Source organism: Pongo pygmaeus, chromosome 12 (assembly GCF_028885625.2).
Source record: "Pongo pygmaeus isolate AG05252 chromosome 12, NHGRI_mPonPyg2-v2.0_pri, whole genome shotgun sequence".
NCBI lineage: Eukaryota > Metazoa > Chordata > Mammalia > Primates > Hominidae > Pongo > Pongo pygmaeus.
Window position 1 is genome coordinate 63,250,668 of NC_072385.2, and position 21,426 is coordinate 63,272,093.

General features: G+C 44.5%; 2 protein-coding genes across 2 annotated transcripts in view; one reads left to right on the forward strand and one right to left on the reverse strand.

Annotated features, from left to right (window-relative positions):
* Positions 1-21,426, forward strand: part of TIA1 (TIA1 cytotoxic granule associated RNA binding protein) — a 200,176-nt gene that overhangs the window by 131,576 nt on the left and 47,174 nt on the right. The gene's annotated exons all lie outside the window — the stretch shown is intronic.
* On the reverse strand, positions 276-21,147 carry PCYOX1 (prenylcysteine oxidase 1). The gene is made up of 6 exons (XM_054475479.2): positions 20,935-21,147; positions 19,634-19,840; positions 17,816-17,990; positions 6,302-6,513; positions 5,808-5,960; positions 276-4,788 (listed from the first exon to the last, which is right to left on the reverse strand). The coding sequence occupies exons 1-6, from the start codon at positions 21,044-21,046 to the stop codon at positions 4,130-4,132; spliced, it is 1,518 nt and encodes a 505-aa protein (XP_054331454.1). The 5' UTR covers positions 21,047-21,147; the 3' UTR covers positions 276-4,129.

Sequence of the window (21,426 nt, forward strand, 5' to 3'; positions counted from 1 at the left end):
CTCTCATTCCAATTTTTTCTAACATGAATTTTCCTGGTTGACACTGATTTCAAAGGGTTTTATGCATTAAAATGAAAGAATCTTATTAAATGTGAAACATGGCAAGGATTCCTTTTGTCCATCTTTCAACACTGAACAGATAAAGAAGTTGCAAACATGAGTTTCTTCTAAAACACTAATTTTCAAAACTTAAGAATAGTAACTTTGATCTAGTCTGACTTTCCCAAGTACATCTACATTCCAAATATAGTACAACAGAAGCAAAAGACAGGAAGTAATGATGTAGTTGTTTATTTTGAACATAATCATGAAGTGGGGAAAAAATACAAGAGTAGAAAGAGAATTCCAGAGAAAAACATTCCAGTGTATCATGGTTCTTTGTGAGTAGAGAAGGGTAGCGAGGATGCTGTCCACAATGTATTCATCTAGTGAACTGTATGGCCCACAAGCTCAAACGAGAGATACATTACAGATGGTTTATTATAAACCTAATCTTAAGAAACCTTAACAAGCAAATGCTTAAGGCTGACTTTTTTGTGATCTGATAAAAAGCCTGCAAATCGTGAATCACTTTTAAACTGTACAGAATGGAATACACACAAGTATGGTAAAGTTCTTGTAAAACACCAAACACAATGGCTCATAGATATATACCTCTCTCACTCTTAAATGGCATTTCCTAATTATAGAAAATGTTTACAACAAAAGAACATGAGGGATCAAACTAACAATCACAATAAGGAGAACTGATGTGAAGTCCCATACACTGTTAATCCATTTTTCAGCAGCAGCTCTTTGTAAATCTTCATTGACTCCTTTTTTTTTTTTTTTGCAACAACATACAGCTGAATTGTAGAACTAGTTCTTCAAGTGTGGTTCCTATAGTAGAACAGCAGCATCACTGGGGAACTTAATAAAAAGCAACTTCTTATATCCCATAACAAACTTATTGAATAAACAGGGTGGAGCCTAGCGATGTTTTAACAAGCCCTTAAGGTAACTGATGCATGCTCAACTCAGAGAACCACTGGAGCAGAGCTGGCTTTCATTCAGCCCCTGCATCATTTTTACCAGTCTCTTCTATTAAAAAAAAAAAAAAAAAAAAAAAAAAAAAAAACTAGCGTGGTCTGGAGTAGCAATCTCTGACAGTGTTTTTTCTTCCAATAAAACTTTTAATACTATGGTTGCATAAAACTACCTAATGCGCGCGGAGTAGCAGGTTTTGCTAGAATTTTTCTCCCAGTAAAAAAGTACTCAATACTGTAGTTGCATTAAAACTACTTAATGTCCTTGGTGTATTGATAACCTGTTTTGGTTTTGTCAAAGCAATTTCAGATGCCCTACTGGAAAATTTATCCAGAGTAAGTTTGATGTAATACCAGCAACATTTTTAATTTTTTTTTTTTTTTCCTTTTGAGACACAGTCTCACTCTTGCCCAGGCTGGAGTGCAGTGGTGCAATCTCTGCTCACTGCAACCTCCATCTCCAGGGTTCAAGCGATTCTCGCGCCTCAGCCTCCCAAGTAGCTGGGATTACTGGCACGCGCCAGCATGCCTGGCTAATTTTTGTATTTTTAGTAAAGATGGCGTTTCACCATGTTGGCCAGGCTGGTCTCGAACTCCCGACCTCAAGAGATCCACCTGCCTCAGCCTCCCAAAGTGCTGGGATTACAGGCGTGAGCCACCATGCCCAGCCTAAATTGGTTTTTTTGTTTTTTTCTGAGACAGAGTCTCCCTCTGTTGCCAGGCTGGAGTGCAGTGGTGCGATCTCGGCTCACTGCAACCTCCGCCTCCCAGTTGAGGCAATTCTCCTGCCTCAGCCTCCCAAGTAGCTGGGATTACAGGCGTGCGCCACCATGCCCAGCCAATTTTTGTATATTCAGTAGAGATGGGGTTTCACCATGTTGGCCAGGATGGTCTTGATCTGACCTCGTGATCCGTTTGCCTTGGCCTCCCAAAGTGCTGGGATTACAGGCGTGAGCCACTGCGCCCAGCCTAAATTGGTATTATAAGTAAAAATATATCCCATTGCAAAACAAGTCTACAAATGATAGAAATTAATTAGTATTTACCAATATCTAGCATATACATAACACTATTACCTTCTTTACAAATTGTCTTCATTAAAACCACAAAAGGAAACAAATATGAATACCTCAACATATCTGTTAAGAATAAAACTAGAAAAAAACACCCTTTTGACAAACCATGAGTTTAATCCCCTACCTATCAAATATATCTTGGCAGTTTTATCAGCATATTAACATTCACAACTGTGGTAGGGAAAAAGTCATTTTTACTCAGAACCAAAGTTTACACTATGCTAAAGTAGCTAATGCCATGATCTGATGAAGGACTTTTTTTTTTTTTAAGTTTCTATTCAATGGAAAGATTTTTTTTTTTTTTTTAATGATGGTCTCTGTTGCCCAGGCTGGAGTACAGTAGCATGATCATGACTCACTGCAGCCTTGACCTCCAAGGCTCAAGTGATCCTCCCACCTCAGCCTCCTGAGCAGCTGGGACCACAGGCACACATTACCATGCCTGGCCAACTTTTTAAAAATTTTTTGTAGAGACGGGGTTTCACCATGTTGCCCAGGCTGGTCTAGGCCTTTTTTTTTTATTTATTTATTTTTTAATAACACTACATGTTAAATTGGTTGCATTTACTTTTGAATTCTTTATCTTTTGCTTGTTCTGTTCTACCAGTGTCTTGACAGTTAATCATGATCTTTGTACAGTAGATGCAGAACTAGTTCTCAAGTTTCGCTGCCTGTTACCATTCGGATGCTTTAAAACCCTACAGGTGATTCCAATGTGCAGCCAAGGTTGAGAGCCACTGTCTTAAGATTTCAGCAACCAATTTCTCACCCAGAATGCTACAGTAAATGAAACACTTAACTCTTTGGACATATGCTGGACTTGGTTAACTTTGGTGTCATTCCAAGTATTCTGTTCTAGTGCCAACTGCTCAGGAGTTATTTAAGTTGCCTCTGCTGTTAGGCTGTCTGTGCTTCTTATCAAGATTACATCTAAAGTTCTTACTAAGAGAAAGAACTAAGAGAAAGTTCTTACTAAGAGAAAGATCCTTGCAAAATGGATCTGCTTTGATACAGACTGGGTTTCTTAGGACTTCTAAGGCACTAAAACCCTTTGTAGGCATTTTCACACCCACATTGGTGATTCTCAACCCTGGGTGCACATTAGAAACTTTAAATAGCTACAATGCTAAGGTCCTATCCTCAGTCTTTGAATCTGAATCTCTGGTTATGGGGGTCTCTCAGTATTTTTAAGAGCTCCTGAAGTGAGGATTTAATAATAGAATGCCAGTTTCTTAATTCAGTAGCCCATATTTGCTTTTCATTCTACTTGAGATTTTTGTTTAACATCTTCAAGTTACATTACTAAGACTTCTAAATTTCACCCCTAATCAAATCAAGACAGAAGAATCAAAAGACAACATTCTGAAAGTCAAGGCTTTAGGCATGGGCACACGTACTTCAAACCGGTATGAAATTACTAAGAGTCAGGCATAAGACACCAGCTCCCATAAATTTTATCTGACTGAAGATTATATCTAGCTGTAAAATTCAAAAGGACTACCCCCAACTAAGATGTCTTTAAGTTCTCCCTCAGGTACTCAGCTTAAAATGCTCTACAATTTTGATCAAAATCCAGGGCGCCACCCCCAGACCTACTGAATCAGAATCTTCAAGAGAGGAGCTTGAGAATCCGTATGATTTAACAAACTCCAGGTGATTATTTTTATTTACTTTTTTTTGAGACGGAGTTTTGCTCTTGTTGCTCAGGCTGGAGTACAATGGTGCGATTGGCTCACTGCAACCGCCACCTCCTAACTCCAGGTGATTATTATCATCAGACAAGTTTAAGAAAAACTCCTAATGGATAGTGAAAGAATACTTAAGAAATTTTGGAGATGGCATAAGTGCAATAGCTATACCTTCACACTTAATTAGAACTGTGTGTTTTCCTATGACCAGCAGGGATTACTTTTATTAAACAATGATAATGGCAAAATATCTGGTTCAAAATCATCTCTGCTCAGATTTTGTTCTTTTTTCCCACTGATAGTCATTTGGACCTAGGAGGGGAAAAAAGAGTGTGTCACTTCATAGCTCAGTTTTAAGTTTCTCATATAAGCCATCCTGGTCAATCATGTCTGTGTGCCTGTTCCAGCGGTGATAGGCAAGGAGTGCAGCGTTGTGGGCTGCAATGGCACTCATCTCCATGGCACTTGCTGCACACTCTATGCCATTGAGGTAATAAAGTCGATCATGGAGAATGATAGAGGGGCATTTCTCCGGGGGCTTATAGTGAGGATATGCAAGCCATGGCTTCTTCACAGCATAATCATAGGACAAAAAGAGCTTTAAAATTTGTGCTTTAGTAAGAGTTTCTTGGGAAAAGATCTTCCAAACATATGTTCCATCTGTTGATGGCTCAGGATCTTCCTTTTCTCTCACAGAGGACACAATCCCAATACTGTTAATGAACAAATCTGAATTATCAGTGGTTAAAACTGTATTAAGGCCAAATTTATCTATGGGTCTAGAGCTAAAGATAGATGTATTCAATTCCCCCTTAACTAAAGTTGTCACTATATGTTGATAATATTGATGGAATTCCTCAATTGGAGGATCAAAGTTGAGAAAAGTAATATTGGACATTTTTCGATTCAATGGAGTGGCCACCAAGACGATGTCATAGAAGTCTGAACGAGTCTCAGTTCCAATTTGGTAGACCACTTCATACATCTTTGTTGGATTTCCTAGAGGAAATAAGGAGGAATATATTTGTTTAGTGTTCCTAACATACCTTCTAAAAATAATTGTATACCTTCTTCATAATTTCTCTATAATTCTAAAGAATTGAAGAAGTTATATCCCTTAAGATAGCTGTCCCTTGCATTTTTATTACATTGAGGCCAATTTCTTATTCAGAATAAGTACAAAATATAGAATTTTTACTTTTGAAGATAAGATTATTTTTCGGCCGGGCGCAGCGGCTCGCACCTGTAATCCCAGCACTTTGGGAGGCCGAGGTGGGTGGATCACGAGGTCAGGAGATCGAGACCATCCTGGGTAACATGGTGAAACCCTGTCTCTACTAAAAATACAAAAAATTAGCCGAGCACGGTGGCGGGCGCCTATAGTCCCAGCTACTCGGGAGGCTGAGGCAGGAGAATGGCGTGAACCCGGGAGGGGGAGCTTGCAGTGAGCTGAGATAGGCCACTACAGTCCGGCCTGGGCAAAAGAGCGAGACTCCATCTCAAAAAAAAAAAAAAGATTATTTTTCAAATCCAAGGAGTCATGCCACAGCACTGAACTACATTGGGGAATTTTTTTTTTTTTTAGACGGAGTCTCACTCCGTCACCCAGGCTAGAGTGCAGTGGTATGATCTTGGCTCACTGCAACCTCTGCCCCCTGGGTTCATGTGATTCTCCTGCCTCAGCCTCCCGAGTAGCTGGGATTACAGGCGCCCGCCACCACGCCCAGCTAATTTTTTGTATTTTTAGTAGAGACAGGTTTAACTATGTTGGCTAGGCTAGTCTTGATCTCCTGACCTCAGGTGATCCACCCTCCTTGGCCTCCCAAAGTACAGGGATTACAGGCGTGAGCCACCGTGCCCGGCCCATTGGGGAATATTTCTACATGGCACAATATACACAATTTCAAGTTTCATCATTTTAGAACTGAGTAAGAGATGACAGAAGAGAGGTGTTTCTCCCTGAGCAATCATTTTCTGCAGGGGAAATCAGGAACAGTAAGACAGAAATTCAAGCTTACCTGTGTGCTTGGTCTTTGTTTTCTCCTCTATGTACATTACTGAGCCAGATATAAGATTGCTTTTGGATGCCTGCAGAAGCCCTGAGCAAACAAGTTTATTGCCACCTTCTACTGCCCAAAGGCCAGAATCAGAACAGGACAGTGACACTGCCCCTGTCAACAGGAGGAAAAATGTGTTTTAATTCTGACTTTGTAAGAGGCTCTCTACCCACTCTCCCTTCCCAATTACATGTTCTACTCCAAATGTCTCCAGACATTGCTAAATGGCCCCTGGGAGCAAAATCTCCCCCAGTTAAGAATTACTGAACTAATGAAAGCTAAAGACCCTCTCCCCCTAAAAATGCACATCTACATACGCACAATTTTGCTAACAATGTCTGAGGTTCACAGAGAAAAGTAGCCTCCAATCCACAGCCTAAAGTCTGGAACCACCATAGCATCAGATAAGCCCCTTTGTGAACTAATGTCCACCACTGTTCCAATCCCTGGCTTACCCACAAAGGCATTGATGTCCGTGCTTTGGCCATAATTGACCCTCATAACAGGAGCAATCATTTCATTGAGGAATTTCTCAGAGAAGCCAGCCTTCTGCAAGGTTTCAAGAAGTGTTCGATTAAGCATTCCAAGGAAGTCATCTCCTCCTAGACCATGAAGTAATTTTTCGACACTACTGAAGGCATAGTCATGAGACTGGTAGCGGTAGATCCTTTGGAAAAGAAGAGAAATCCATTAAATACCAAACAAGATGTGGGGAAGGGGATGTATAAAGAAGGGAAGTGGCATCATAAGAATCAAACTGACATCTGGGTGCAGTGGCTCACGCCTATAATCCCCACACTTTGGGAGGCAGAGGTGGGCGGGTCACCTGAGGTCAGGAGTTCAAGACCAGCCTGGCCAACATGGAGAAACCTCATCTTTACTAAAAATACAAAAATTAACCGGGCATAGTGGTGTATGCCTGTGGTCCCAGCTACCTGGGAGGCTGAGGCAGGAGGACTGCCTGAGCCCCGGAATTCAAGGCCGCAGTGAACTGTGATCACGCCGCTGCACTCCAGCCTGGGCCAGACAGTGAGACTGTCTCTTAAAAAAAAAAAAAGAAAGAAAAAAAAAAAAAGAAAAGAAACTAAGGAAGGAAGAAAGAAGAAAAAGGAAAAATAAAAAGTAGAAGTAAGGCCAGGCACAGTGGCTTCATGCCTGTAATCCTAGCTCTTTGGAAGGCCGAGGCAGGCAGATCACTAGGTCAGGAGTTTGAGACCAGCCTGACCAACACGGTGAAACCCTGTCTCTACTAAAAATACAAAAATTAGCTGGGCGTGGTGGCGCACGCCTGTAATCCCAGCTATTCAGGAGGCTGAGGCAGGAGAATCGCTTCAACCTGGGAAGCGGAGGTTGTAGTGAGCCAAGATCACACCACTGCACTCCAGCCTGGGCAACAGAGCGAGACTCCATCTCAAAAAAAAAAAAAAAGTAGAAGTAAAATACTTTGTCTAAAGGCCACATGGCAAGTATAAGGCTCAATCACAACTTGCCCACTCTGCTCTCAATCACCCACACATGCACAGTCTCCACTGGAGCACACCTGACCCATTCACTGGTCTCTAAATATGCCCTACATGTTGTATCCCCACCAGTGCACAAGCTCTTCCCTCCAACCTGAATACACTTCCCATTCCTAACCATGGAACATCTATTCTTCCTTAACAGAACTTGAATCCCACCTTCTCTGAAAAGTCTTGCTCAACTTCCCAGTCCACAGTTATATCATCTCCAGAAGCCTCATAAAACTTAGCACCAATGCCACTCATTCAACAATTACATGCTTTCTATTATTTTTTAGAAAACATCACTTGACCAAAAAGAAAAATATCACCCGACATTTCTCTGCATTTTATGGATTTAAAACAACATTCACATAAATTAGTGCATTCAGTAACTCAAACACAATTTTTCATGTTGCAAATAGTACAAAGATGGAAAACAGGCTTAAGTTTGGGATAAGTAATAAGGGGTTTATCTCTTATTCCCTTAAGGGGCTTACAGTTAGGGATAAGTAATAAGGCACATGCAGAGATAAGTATATAAAAATAAGAAATTAAGAGCCAAGGAAAGATCCCTATCACTGATCATGGAAGGGAAACTTTCACATCAAGTTTTTTCTCTCAAAATGTACTATATTTTTTTACAGAACAAGGGACAGTATTATAACCATTTCAGTATTACCTACTAAAAGCATAGTAGTAGTATAAGTGTACAAAATGTTAAACACATTTTTATTGGAAAAACTGATTCGATATCTATGCCAAAACTGAGAAACTAAACGCCTTCTAACCATAGCATTTGGGTCCCAGTCTTTAGGAGACTAGAAAAAGTAGGATGGAAACACTGAATTCTTCAGAAAAATAATAGCCTGGATATCTCATATCCAAAGAAGAGTGATCTTTGGCTAATGGTCAACATGAGAAAATAGCAGTCAATTAAATAAGCTACTAATGATGCTATAAAAAACATATTCCCCAACTGCTCCTGCCAGAGCTGCAACCTCACTCAAGCAAGTCTCCTTGGGCGGGGGGGCGGGACCAGCGATGAGATGAAACTATATACACAATATAAACAGAGAGCACTCTAATTGTTTCATGATACAACTAACTGCATTAGAATAAATACACTGCTAGGTATGGTGGCTCATGCCTGTAATCCTAGCACTTTGGGAGGCAAAGTGGGGCAGCATCACTTGAGGTCAGTAGTTTGAGACCGCCTGGCCAACATGGTGAAACCCCATCTCTACTAAAAATGCAAAAATTATCCAGGTGTGGTGGTGCATGCTTGTAATCCCAGCTACTCAGGAGGCTGAAGCATGAGAATTGCTTGACCCAGGAGACAGAGGTTGCGGTAAGTCAAGATCACACCACTGCACTCCACCCTGGGTGACAGAGCAAGACTCCATCTCAAAAAAATAATAATAATAAATGAAAAAACTGAATAAATACTACTAAAAAACAGCACCCAGGTGAGGTAGCATGCACCTGTAGTCACAACTACTCAAGAGGCTGAGGTGGGAGGATCACTTAAGCCCAGGGGCACAAGGCTGTAGTACATTATGGTTGCACCTGTGAACAGCCAGCCACTATACTCCAGCCTGGGTAACAGAGTAAGACAGGAGGATCCCTTGAGCCCAGGAGTTCAAGACTAGCCTGGGCAACATAGCAAGACTCTGTCTGTACACAAAATGTAAAAATTAGCCAGGCGCAGTGGTTCATGCCTGTAATCCCAGCACTTTGGGAGGTTGAGGCGGGCAGATCGCTTGAGGTCAGGAGTTTGAGACCAGCCTGGCCAACATAGCAAAACCCCATCTCTACTAAAAATACAAAAATTAACTGGGCATGGTGGCGCATGCCTGTAATACCAACTACTTGGGAGGCGGAGGCAGGAGAATCGCTTGAACCTGGGAGGTAGAGGTTGCAGTGAGCCAAGATCGTGCCACTGCACTCTAGCCTTGGTGACAGAGTGAAACTCCGTCTCAAAAAAAAAAAAAAATTAAAAATTAGCCAGGCATGGTGAGGCACGCCTGTAGTCCCAGCTATTCAGGAAGCTGAGGCACGAGGATCACTTCAGCCCCAGTGGTTGAGGCTGCAGTGAGCTGTGATCACGCCACTGCACTCCATCCAGCTTGGGCAACAGAGTGAGACCTTGTCTTAAAAAAAAAACAAACACAAAAAAAATTTTTTTTAAAAATATAACTGGGGCCAGGCACAGTGGCTCACGCCTGTAATCCCAGCACTTTGGGAGGCAAAGACAGGTGGATCACCTGAGGTCGGGAGTTCGAGACCAGCCTGACCAACATGGAGAAACCCTGTCTCTACTAAAAATACAAAATTAGCCGAGCATAGTGGTGCAGTGAGCCAAGGTGAGCCGAGAAGAGCCAAGATCGTGCCACTGCACTCCAGCCTGGGCAACAGAGACAGACTCCGTCTCAAAGGAAAAAAAAAAGGAGAAAATAGTTCTGAAAAGAAGACTAGAAATGCATGGGGTTAGGAGGGTTGAATTCTAAATAAGACAGTCCAAAAACAAGAGTGGTCAGGAAAAGCCTCACTGAGAAGATGATATAGACCAAAGACCCGAAGGAGATGAGGATGCAAACCAGGCAAACACCTGGGGGAAAATATTTCAGGTAGAGGTAAAAGCAATGCAAAGGTCACATGACAGAAGCTTGCCTGGCACATTCAAGAAACAATGAAGCCAGAGCAGCTGAAGCAGAGTGATATGGGAGAACAGGGAGTGGTACAGCCAGAAATGTTACTGGGGAGAGGAAACTTCCAGAATGGCAGAGGAAGGACCTCTGGAAATCTGCTCCTCCATAAAAGCTAAGAGAATACTGCCAAAAATGATCAACATTGACTCTTTCAGAGCTCTGCAGATAAACCAAAGCCTTTCCAAGTCCAAGGAATATTTATTTAAGAAAAATGTCTGGCAAGCGTGGTGGCTCACGCCTGTAATCCCAGCACTCTGGGAAGCTGAGCCAGGCGGATCACTTGAGGTCAGGAGTTCGAGACCAGCCTGCCCAACATGGTGAAACACCATCTGTACCAAAAATATAAAAAATTAGCCAGGTGTGGTGGCACATGCCTATAATCCCAGCTATTCAGGAGGCTGAGGCAGGAGAATCGCTTGAACCCAGGAGATGGAGGTTGCAGTGAGCCAAGATCACACCATTGCACTCCAGCCTGGGCGACAAGAGAGAGACTCCGTTGAAAGAAAGAAAGAGAAAAAGAGAGAGAGAAAAAAAAAATAAAAAATAAAACCAGCACCCTTCCAACTGCAATGTGAAACCAGCAAGCTAGAAGCCACTGAAGAGAACACAACGAGTTTGTAGCTCCCAAAAAGCACTATCCTCAGAGAACTGTCAATATTTGACCTATCTGGCAGCTCCCAAAAAGCTCTATCCTGAAGGCTTGTCTTTATTCGACCTGATTCAGAGTTCACTCTACGCAATAGCCCCATACTGAGGGCACGTGTCCACATGTCAAAAAAAAAATCTGTGGCAATTGTTTAAGATCATAGATGCCGGAGGCTATGACATCAATAGAGACTACAAGAGGCTGACCAAAAAAACTTTTAAAAAAGGCCAGGTGCAGTGGCTCACACCTGTAATCCCAGCACATTGGGAGGCACAAGCTGGAGGATCACTTGAGGTTAGGAGTTTGAGACCAGCCTGGCCATCATGGCGAAAACCCATCTCTACTAAAAACACAAAAATTTAGCCAGGTGTGGTGGTGCATGCCTGTAGTCCCACCTACTCAGGAGGCTGAGGCACAAGAATTGCTTGAACCCGGGAGGCAGAGGTTACAGTGAGCCGAGATAGCGCCACTGCACTCCAGCCTGGACAACAGAGCGAGCCTCTGTCTCAAAAAAAAAAAAAAAAAAAAAAATTAGCTGGGCATGGTAGTGCACATCTGTAGTCCCAGCCACTCAAGGGGCCTGAGGCTGGAGAACTGCTTGAGCCCGGGAGGCAGAGGTTGCTGTGAACATACTACACTCTAGCCTGGGCAACAGAGTAAAACACCATCTGAAAAAAAAAAAAAAAAAAAAAACAGACACACAGATCCTTGAAACAAATAAGAAAACTCAGAAATAAACCTTCATGAATATGATCAAATGATCTTGACAGAACTGAAATACATAATTCAACAATAATGGAGACTTCAATATCCCATTTTCAATAATGGACAGTTACTGAAAATGACAACAGTGTATTAGTTCACCAGGACTGCCATAACACAGTACCAGAGACTGGATGGCTTAAACAAAAAAAGTTTTATTTCTTATAGTTCTGTAGGCCAAAAGTCCAAGATCAAGGTGTGGTTGCATTCCGTTTCTTCTGAGGCCTATTTCCTTGGCTTGCAGATGGCCACCTTCTTGCTGTGTCCTCACATGGTCTTTGTGTGTTTCTTCTGTGTTCCAATCTTTTTTTTTTTTTTTTTTGAGACAGAGTTTCACTCTTGTTGCCCAGGCTGGAGTGCAATGGCTCACTGCAACCTCTGCCTCCCAGATTCAAGTGATTCTCTTGCCTCAGCCTTCCTGAGTAGCTGGGATTACAAGCATGTGCCACCACACCCGGCTAATTTTTTGTATTTTTAGTAGAGAAGGGGTTTCACCATGTTGGTCAGGCTGGTCTCGAACTCTCAACCTCAGGTGATCTGCCCGCCTTGGCCTCCCTTCTGTGTCCTAATCTTAAGGACACCCATCAAATCGTTTTAGGGCCTACCCTAAAGACCTCATTTTAACTTAATCACATATTTAAAGGCCCTACCTACATATGCAGTCACATTCTGAGCACTGGGTGGGTGGCTAGTGTTTCAACCTATGAATTTTGGGGAAAACAAATTTAAAAATAAGGGATGGGAGCACAGAATCCTGTCATGTCTTCTCAGTCACAAAACAGATTTTAGCTATAAATCTCTATTAATGAAATAGCCACTGAAGGTTTCTGAGTAGTGGAGTGATATGAAGAGCCTTAGATTTTAAAGAACTACTTTGGCTGCCAACCTGAGAACAAATGGTAGCAATATAACAGTAATGGCAGATGATTTAGGAGGTGTATTGGTTTTCCACTGCTGCTATAACAAATTACCACAAACTTAGTGGCTTAAAACAACACAAATTTATGGCCAGGTGCGGTGGCTCACACCTGTAATCCCAGCACTTTGGGAGGCTGAGGCGGGTGGATCACGAGGTCAGGAGTTCAAGACCTGCCTGGCCAAGATGGTGAAACCCCATCTCTACTAAAAATACAAAAATTAGCTGGGCATGGTGGTGGGCGCCTGTAATCCCAACTACTCAGGAGGCTGAGGCAGAGAACTGCTTGAACCCAGGAGGTGGAGGCTGCAGTGAGCCAAGATCGTGCCACTGCACTCCAGCCTGGGTGACAGAGCGAGACTCTGTCTCAAAACAAAAAAAAATTTATAATCTTACAGTTCTGTAAGTTAGAAGACCAAAGTCAGTCTCTCTGTTCTAAAATCAAGGTGTGCACAAGGCTGGTTCCTTCTAGAGGCTCTGAGGGAAGACTCTGTCTTTTCCAGCCTCTACAGGCCACCTGCATTCCTTGGCTGGTGGACGCACTCCCCTTCCTGGCATCACTCCAATCTCTTCCTTCCATCATCACCTCTCCTCCTACCCACCCTGATCCTCCTGCCTCTCTAAGGACCCTTGCGATTATATGGAGCCCACCTAGATAATCCAGAATAATCTACCCATCCTTAACCACATCTGCAAAGTCTCTTTTACCTCAAAAGGTAACACATTCACAGGTTCCAGGGATTAAGACATGGACATCTTGTGGCAGACGGCAGGGGAGAGGATTATTCAGCCTGTAATAGGAGGCTACTCTAGCAATCCAGAGAAGAGACAGTGGTGGTGACTTGGAACAAAGTGGTAGCAGTAATCCTGGAGAGAAGAAGTGGAATACTGGACGTATTTTAAAGGCTGATAAGATTCAAGACAGAGTGGGTTTGGGAAATGAAAGAACAAAAATTGACTCAAAATATTTGGGAGGAGTAACTAGAAGGAAGAAAGGGTGTTTATAAAGCCTTTCCCTGTGAGTCCTATCAGTCTCAGATCAAGAAGTGTTAAGGATCTTACAAGTCCCCAGAAATGCACTAACTTGAGAGAGAAGAATAAGCTTTAACCTAGTCTGCAAGCCAAGATATCTCAACAGGAAGCCATCAGCAGACCAGAGATTTAAATTCCACAAACATCTGAGTAAACATCTACTACATTCTAGTTACTGTGCATAGTATAGAACACAAGCACATGGTGTGCACCATATACTAAGGGATGTTTGAAAAGAAAGATGAATGTTGATTGAAGTATTAAGGAAATGCTTTGCTGAAAAAGTGAGATAAGAGGTTGGACTTGGGAGTAAAGAATGGCATCCAGCTGAGCGCGGTGGCTCACGCCTGTAATCCCAACACTTTGGGAGGCCAAGGTGGGAGGATCACTTGAGCCCAGGAGTTCAAGATCAGCTTGGGCAACATGGCAACACCCTGTCTCTACAAAAATTTAAAAAATTAGCCAAGCATGATGGCACATGCCTATAGTCCCAGCTGTGGCTGGAAGATGACTTGAGACCAGGAGGTCAAAGCTGCAGTGAGCTGTGATTGCACCACCGTACTCCAGCTGGGTGACAGAGCAAGACTCGGTCTCAAAAAAAAAAAAAACAAAATTAGTTAAGAATGGCATCCAACCAGAACAACTACATAAATGTATGTGCAGGACTGGAAATTAAGCTAGCTAGTGCTGATGTCAGGGGCTGCAGGATTTCCACCCAAGTACCTCCAACAGCAGAGAATGAATGAATGCATTATTTTCTAGTATTGCCTACCACAAGCTTGAGCCCTCTTTCGAGTGTCATGGTTTACTACTGTTACATAGGTCTTTTTCCACCTTGTGTATACTTTGATCTTGGCTCACCACAACCTCCGCTTCCTGGGTTCAAGCGATTCTCCTGCCTCAGCCTCCCAAGTAGCTGGCATTAGCTGCACCTCCACGCCCAGCTAATTTTTGTATTTTTAGTAGAGGCGGGGTTTCACCATGTTGGCCAGGCTGGTCTCGAACTCCTGACCTCATGATCTACCTCAGCCTCCCAAAGTGCTGGGATTACAGGCGTGTGCCACCACGCCCGGCCCGTAAATTATTTTTTAAAGTCAAAAACAGTATAACCTATGTATCCCCTCACTGGTTCTTTTTCCCAGTTCTGTAATACCTTGAATTCACTTCAAAAGTGATTTCTTAGGCCAGGTGCAGTGGCTCACGCCTGTAATCGCAGCACTTTAGGAGGCCAAGGCGGGCAGATCAATTGAGGCCAGGAGTTGAGACCAGCCTAGCCGACATGGTAAAACCCCGTCTCTACTAAAAATACAAAAATTATCCGGGTATGGTGGTACATGCCTGTAATCCCAGCTACTCAGGAGGCTGAGGCAGGAGAATCGCTTGGACCCAGGAGGCAGAGGTTGCAGTGAGCCAAGATTGCACCACTGCACTCCAGCCTGGGTGACAGAGTGAAACTCGTTTCAAAAAAAAAAAAAGTAATTTCTTGATTTCTCAAAGAGCAATTCTCTACATGTCAAGCAAGCCACAGATTAAAAAAACAAGGCTGGGAGCAGGAGCTCACGCCCGTAATCCCAACACTTTGGGAGGCCCAGGTGAGTGGAACACTTGAGCCCAGGAATTCAACACCAGCCTGGGCAACGTGGCCAAACCTCATCTCTACAAAAAAAACACAAAAAATTAGCCAGATTTGGTGGCATGTGCCTGTAGTCCCAGCTACACAGAGGCTAAAGTAGGCGGATCCCCTGAGCCCAGGAGGTCCAGGCTGCAGTGAGCCATGATCACACCACTGCACTCCAGCCTGGGTGACAGAGTGAGACCAGTGTCAAAATAAATAAATAAATAAATAAAAGAGGGCCGGGCACAGTGGCTCATGCCTATAATCCCAACACTTTAGGAAGCTGAGACAGGCAGATCACGAGGTCAGGAGTTCGAGACCAGCCTGGCTAACACGGTGAAACCACATCTCTACTAAAAATACAAAAAATTAACCGGGCATGGTGGCATGCACCTGTAGTCCCAGCTACTCAGGAGGCTGAGGCAGGAGAATCACTTGAACCTGGGAGGCAGATGTTGCAGTGAGCTGAGATCCCGCCACTGCACTCCAGCCTGGGCGACAAAGCGAGACACTATCTCAAAAAAAAAAAAAGAAAAGAAAAACAATACACACAAGCAGAGCTGATGCCATCGGAACTTGATCTGCCTGCTGAGTATGCAGCACCATGCCACCCACCTTCTATAAAGTGACTGGCTGTCTCTACACAAATTCTATATATTTCCTTGGTTGTGTATTACCTATCTCTCCATTAGAATACATATTCTTTGAGGACTAGGACATGTTGTAGGTCCTATACTCTCAACATAGAACAATGCCTAGCACCTAACAGGTACTCAATATTGGGTGAATGAATGAATGGCTATTTAAAAACATTATGCACTGTAGATGGACCCACGGGAAAGGCATTTAAGGAACTGACCTAAGAATGATGTTGAGAAAGAAAGAAACCCCAAACTACCATGAGTTATAGAAACCAGAGCATATCCTGCTTAACTCCTTTTTTTTTTTTTTTTTTAGACAGAGTCTGGCTCTGTCCTCCAGGCTAGAGTGCAATGGCACGATCTTGGCTCACTACAACCTGTGCCTCCCAGGTTCAAGTGATTCTCCTGCCTCAGGCTCACAAGTAGCTGGGATTACAGGCACGCACCACCACGCCGGCTAATTTTTTATATTTTTTGTAGAGACAGGGTTTTACCATGTTGGTCAGGCTGGTCTCAAACTCCTGACCTCAGGTGATCCACCAGCCTCAGCCTCCCCAAGTTCTGGGATTAGAGGCATGAGCCACTGTGCCCAGCCCTGCTTAACTCATATTTGTCCTATTCAATACCTGGTCATATGACATGTTTTTTTTGGTTTTTTTTTCCCCCTCAAGATGGAGTCTTGTTCTGTCACCCAGGCTGGAGTGTAATGATGCAATCCTGGCCTCCAGCACCTAAAACTGTAATCCAGCTTAAAATTAGCACGTGCTAGCCAGGCACAGTGGCTCACGCCTGTAATCCCAACACTCTGGGATGCTGAGGTGGGCGGATCACGAGGTCAGGAGATCGAGACCATCCTGGCTAACACCGTGAAACCCCGTCTCTACTAAAAATACAAAAAATTAGCCAGGCGCACTGGCAGGCACTTGTAATCCCAGCTATTCAGGAGTCTGAGGCAGGAGAATCGCTTGAACCGGGGAGGCAGAGGTTGCAGTGAGCCGAGGTGGTGCCACCGCACTCCAGCCCAGGCAACAGAGCAAAACTCCATCTCAAAAAAAAAAAAAAAAATAGCACGTGCCGGCCGAGCACGGTGGCTCACACCTGTCATCCCAGCACTTTGGGAGGCCGAGGCAGGTGGATCACCTGAGGTCAGGAGTTCGAAACCAGCCTGGCCAAGAGGGTGAAACCCCATCTCTACTAAAAATACAAAAATTAGCTGGGCGTGATGGCAGGCATCTGTAATCCCAGCTACTCGGGAGCCTGAGGCAGGAGTATCGCTTGAACCCAAGAGGCGGAGGTTGCAGTGAGCCAATATCAAACCATTGCACTCCAGCCTAGGCAACAAGCGAAACTCCATCTCAAAAACAAAAAAACTAAAAAACTAGCACATGCCAACAGCTTTAAAAAAACAGATTGTACCTTTCAAAATTAGACTGGTTATTTTATGTTAGTCTTCCTGATTACCAAAGCGATACATATTCACACACATTAAAAAAAACTGTTTAAATATAGAAAAGCATAAGGACGAAAAAGAGGCACCTAAATTCTCACTACCCAAAACAGTGCTAGAATGTAAACTCTTGGAATATGGAACTTTTACTCTACTTCAGGCTGCTGGTTCACTGAAAACATGTCACTATTAAAGGCCATTTAAGTTTTCTGATCCTTTCTACAAGCTCTTGTACACATTATCTCATTCATATACACAACACCAGCACAGCATAGAGATTAAGAGGGAAGACTCAAAGGCCAGACTGCCTAGGTGGCAACTCCAGCTATACCACTTACTATGTGGGTGAACTTGCCTCTTAAAACCTCTCTACACCGCCACCTTCTGCATCTGTTTAAAGAAGCTAAAAACAGTACCTACCTGAGTAAGCTGTCATAAGAATTCAAGGCATCTAACAGTATCTGGCAACACTAAAGAAGCATTTGCAAAATACACTTCAGAAGCAAAAATAAACCAACCTTTCAATATCCAAGCAAATAGTCTGCATAGTTTCTACAAAACATTTTGCCTAACAGTGTTATAAACAGGCCTTGCAGTGAGGTAGAAAATGCTTACAAGAAATCATAATTCCTAAAGTTCATCAAGTTTAATTTAACCTAAATTAAAAGATCTTAGGTTAAATGGAAGGAAAAAAAATTACCTCATGAACTTGTCTAACACGTCCTCTACCCACATGTGCATACGGAGGGATTGAAATCCATAGCGCCAAACTAATTTAATCACGTTAATTATGAACCAGTTGCTCTCCTCAAATACCAGAGTCTCTCCATTATATATCCCCAGTAGGCCACCAGAGGCCTGAACAGTAGAGAGACCTGCAAAAACATAAAGCACAGCTAAGTCAGTGGTGTCTATGCTGATCAAACGAAAGAACATAATCTGAGTGAATTTGGGACTTCCCTCAGTTCTCAGGAGACACATGAAGGAGCTCTATCTTTGGAACAGTGTGAAACACTATACTTTCACTACACTGTCCAAAAGCAGATTTGCTAGGCAATAGGTCAGATGATCATGTAAATATTAATATATCAAAAGTAGATATATTTTTACCTGGCTATTTTTTAGTCTAAAAAAACTGGATAGTCCAAGGAAAAAAGCCAGAGTACCAACTGAATTCAATTTAAAAGCAAAGATGTCAGACATGTATCTTCGTGGCATAATTTTTCTGGGTATACCTTTGCCCTCGTGGAGGAAACGGAAGCAGAGGCAGCATCTACAGAGGATGTGGAAGGCAGCTGAGGTACTTCCATTCCTGTGAGAATCCTATTTTGCAAAACTGGATATTTCAGATAACTGGAAGGAGGCCAAAGTTACAAAATACTCCCTGCGAAAGGGCCTGCAGAGGCCTGTCAGACTTTCCCCATGGCCTATCCAGCTCCTCTGCTGTCAGGGCAGCAGTTGCACGTCCCAAGTTCTAGGCACATGTCTGCATCCATAGCTGTGTGACGGAGTTTGTTTTGTTGGTGGTGGTTCGTTTTGATAGGGTCTCACTTTGTTGCCCAGGCTGGAGTGCATTGGCACGATCAAGGCTCACTGCAGCTTCTATTTCCCAGGCTCACAGGATCCTTCTGCCTCTGCCTCCCAAGTAGCTGGGACTACAGGTTTGTGCCATCACACCAGACTAATTTTTTTTATTTTTAGTAAAGACAGGATCTCACTATGTTGCCCAGACTGGTTTCTAACTCCTGGGCTCAAGCGATCCTCTGCCTCGGCCTCCCAAAGTGCTGGGATTACAGGCATGAGCCACTGACCCTGTCCATGGTCATATGTGAGTGACTTTGAGCCAGACAATTCAAGTCTCTGGGTCTCATTTACTCAGCTGCAAAATGATCACAATGAGGTGACTATCTCCAAACCTTCTCTGATTCTTTAACACAAACCCAGAATTTTAAGAACAGACAACAGAGGCCGGGCACGGTGGCTCACCCCTGTAATCCCAGCACTTTGGAAGGCCAAGGCAGGCGGATCATCTGAGGTCAGGAGTTAAAGACCAGCCTGGCCAACATGACGAAGCCCTGTCACTACTGAAAATACAAAAATTAGCTGGGCGTGGTGGTGGGCGCCTGTAATCCCAGCTACTCAGGAGGCTGAGGCAGGAGAATCGCTTGAACCCGGGAGGCAGAGGTTGCAGTGAGCCGAGATCGCACCACTGCACTCCAGCCTGGGCGACAAGAGCGAAACTCCTTCTCAAAAGAAAAAAAAAGACAATGGCAGCCATTCCCACCCCGACCCCACGGCTGTAATTCCAGATAACTGAAGATACAGATAACTAGTGTCCCATTACAGCAGAACTGCTCCTAACTAAGGCAGTACCAACTAACAAGAAAGTGAGGAAAACAGTTTTACCAACGTCTCTGTAAGGCAATAAACAAGGCAGAAATTTCAGTTCTCCATCTGATAAAAATATCCGGGGATGTCACAAAGTAATCTGGTGAGCTCCAAGACCAAAATTACATACCCAGGTCTTTGACAAAACGCTTCATGTGCAGATTTAAAGGATGGATGACAGAACCTCCTGCCTCATATTCTTGCCCCTGCACCATCATGGTAGCCAGGCGGCCCCCGACCTCTTCTCTTTCAAACAGGTCTATCTTCACATCTTTCCCAAATTTCTGCCGCAGGTAATAGGCTGCTGAAGTGCCACCAATTCCGGCTCCAATAATCGCTATGAGGCAAAAAAAAAAAAAAAAAAAAGAAGATTATATTTTCCCCTTTTACCAGCTCTGTAAGTTGTTTTGTTTTTGAAAGACCATTAATAGCAAAGGTTGTTACTCAAAGCTATTACCAACAATTTGGTGGGGGAAGAGTGACACCTGCAGCGAAGGTCTAACTCCCTGAATCTGGACAGACACTGTCCCCAAACAAAAGCAGTAGATTAATTAACATATTGACATTAATTCGATTTTTTTTCCAGATGCCCAAAGATTCTCACAGGTCTTTATGGAGGAACCAAGGGGCCTGCACACCCTTCTTGATGCCCAACTCACGGGCACATTAGAGGTGGACCTTTCCAGCACGCATTTTTAATACAGTGACGGCCATTTATGCCTAGCTTTGTTGTGTCTAGATGCAATGTAGATAGGTTAATAACACCGAAGAACACAACTTTAAAGGAGGGCGGGAGGGAAACAGGAAGCAAAGAGCCAAGGCTCCTGACACTGGAGCTCTTGACACTGGAAAGAGAACAGATTCTTTCCGCAGCTGTGTTAGTCCTAGGCGGAGAAACTGTGCAAGCCAGGGGCCTCTGAGAGCAGGCCGACCTCAGCAAAGGCGGAGCTGGGGGAAGGGGGTTCAGCCTCCCAAGGGAAGCAGGCAGGGTCAACTTGTTTGCACTCCTCCCTGTGCTGTGCCTGCGTGAGCCTGCTATCTGGCCGGGCGCCCCAGGTCAAGCCAGAATACTGGACTGTTCACGGTCAGTGTTTAACGGGAAGGTAGAGAAACCTAGGCCTCTCCGGAGCCCCAGACCTAAGAGACAGGGGCTACAGGTACGCTAGGCGCCTGCCTGCCCGCCCGCCCCTGTCCCCGTCCACGCCCATTCCTCAAGTGGGCACCTCTCCACGCCTGGGAATGCACAGTCCTATTCCAAGCAGAGCCGAAAGCCGCCCTGAAGTGTGAATGGGGGAAAGCGCGACCTGCGCAGCTGGCTCGGCCTGCACAGCTGGACTGCGTCGCGGCTGTGGGATCTGGGCGCACTGCGCAGCGGCCGCCCGGCGCGGGGCGCGCTCCAGCACCCTCCCGCGCCGCCCCCTTCTCGCCTACCGATTTTATCTGGCGGGGCACGCAGCTCGGCGCCCTCGGGGCATCCGCAGCTGCACAGCAACAGCCACAGCCCCAGCAGCGAGGAGACGAGCTCCGCGACGACGCGCCCCATGGCCTCCACAAGCTCTGCAGCTGGCCTCAAGAGCCCCGCAGTCCTCCCACCGCTGCGCGGCTGCGCGCTCCGCCCAGCCCCGCCCCCAGGCCGCCCAGCCCCTGCGAGCCCCGCCCAGGTCCTGCAAGCCCCGCCCCGACCCCGCCCCGCCGGTCCCCGCAACCCTGCAGGAGCTCCCCACTGTGGGCCACTCAGTGCCCTAAGCACATCCTGCCACCTCGAAGCCCACCCTCCTTCAGAAGACATCTAAGGCAGAAGCTGAGGTTCGCCTCAGCTCTCCTCCTCCCTCCCTATGTATTTGGGTGAAGCACCTTAGTTCTTCACTAGTACCCTCTTCTGTTCCCTCCGTCGCTCCTCTCAAAGAATGCACACAGCTAATC

Excerpts from the sequence above, each read along its gene's own strand:
- PCYOX1 (XM_054475479.2), bottom strand. The coding sequence starts at position 21,046 with ATGGGGCGCGTCGTCGCGGAGCTCGTCTCCTCGCTGCTGGGGCTGTGG. Across the intron at positions 6,514-17,815 it reads GTGTTAGACAAGTTCATGAG|GATCTACCGCTACCAGTCTC; the intron begins GTAATTTTTTTT and ends TCTTTTCCAAAG. Across the intron at positions 4,789-5,807 it reads AACAAAGACCAAGCACACAG|GAAATCCAACAAAGATGTAT; the intron begins GTAAGCTTGAAT and ends TATTTCCTCTAG.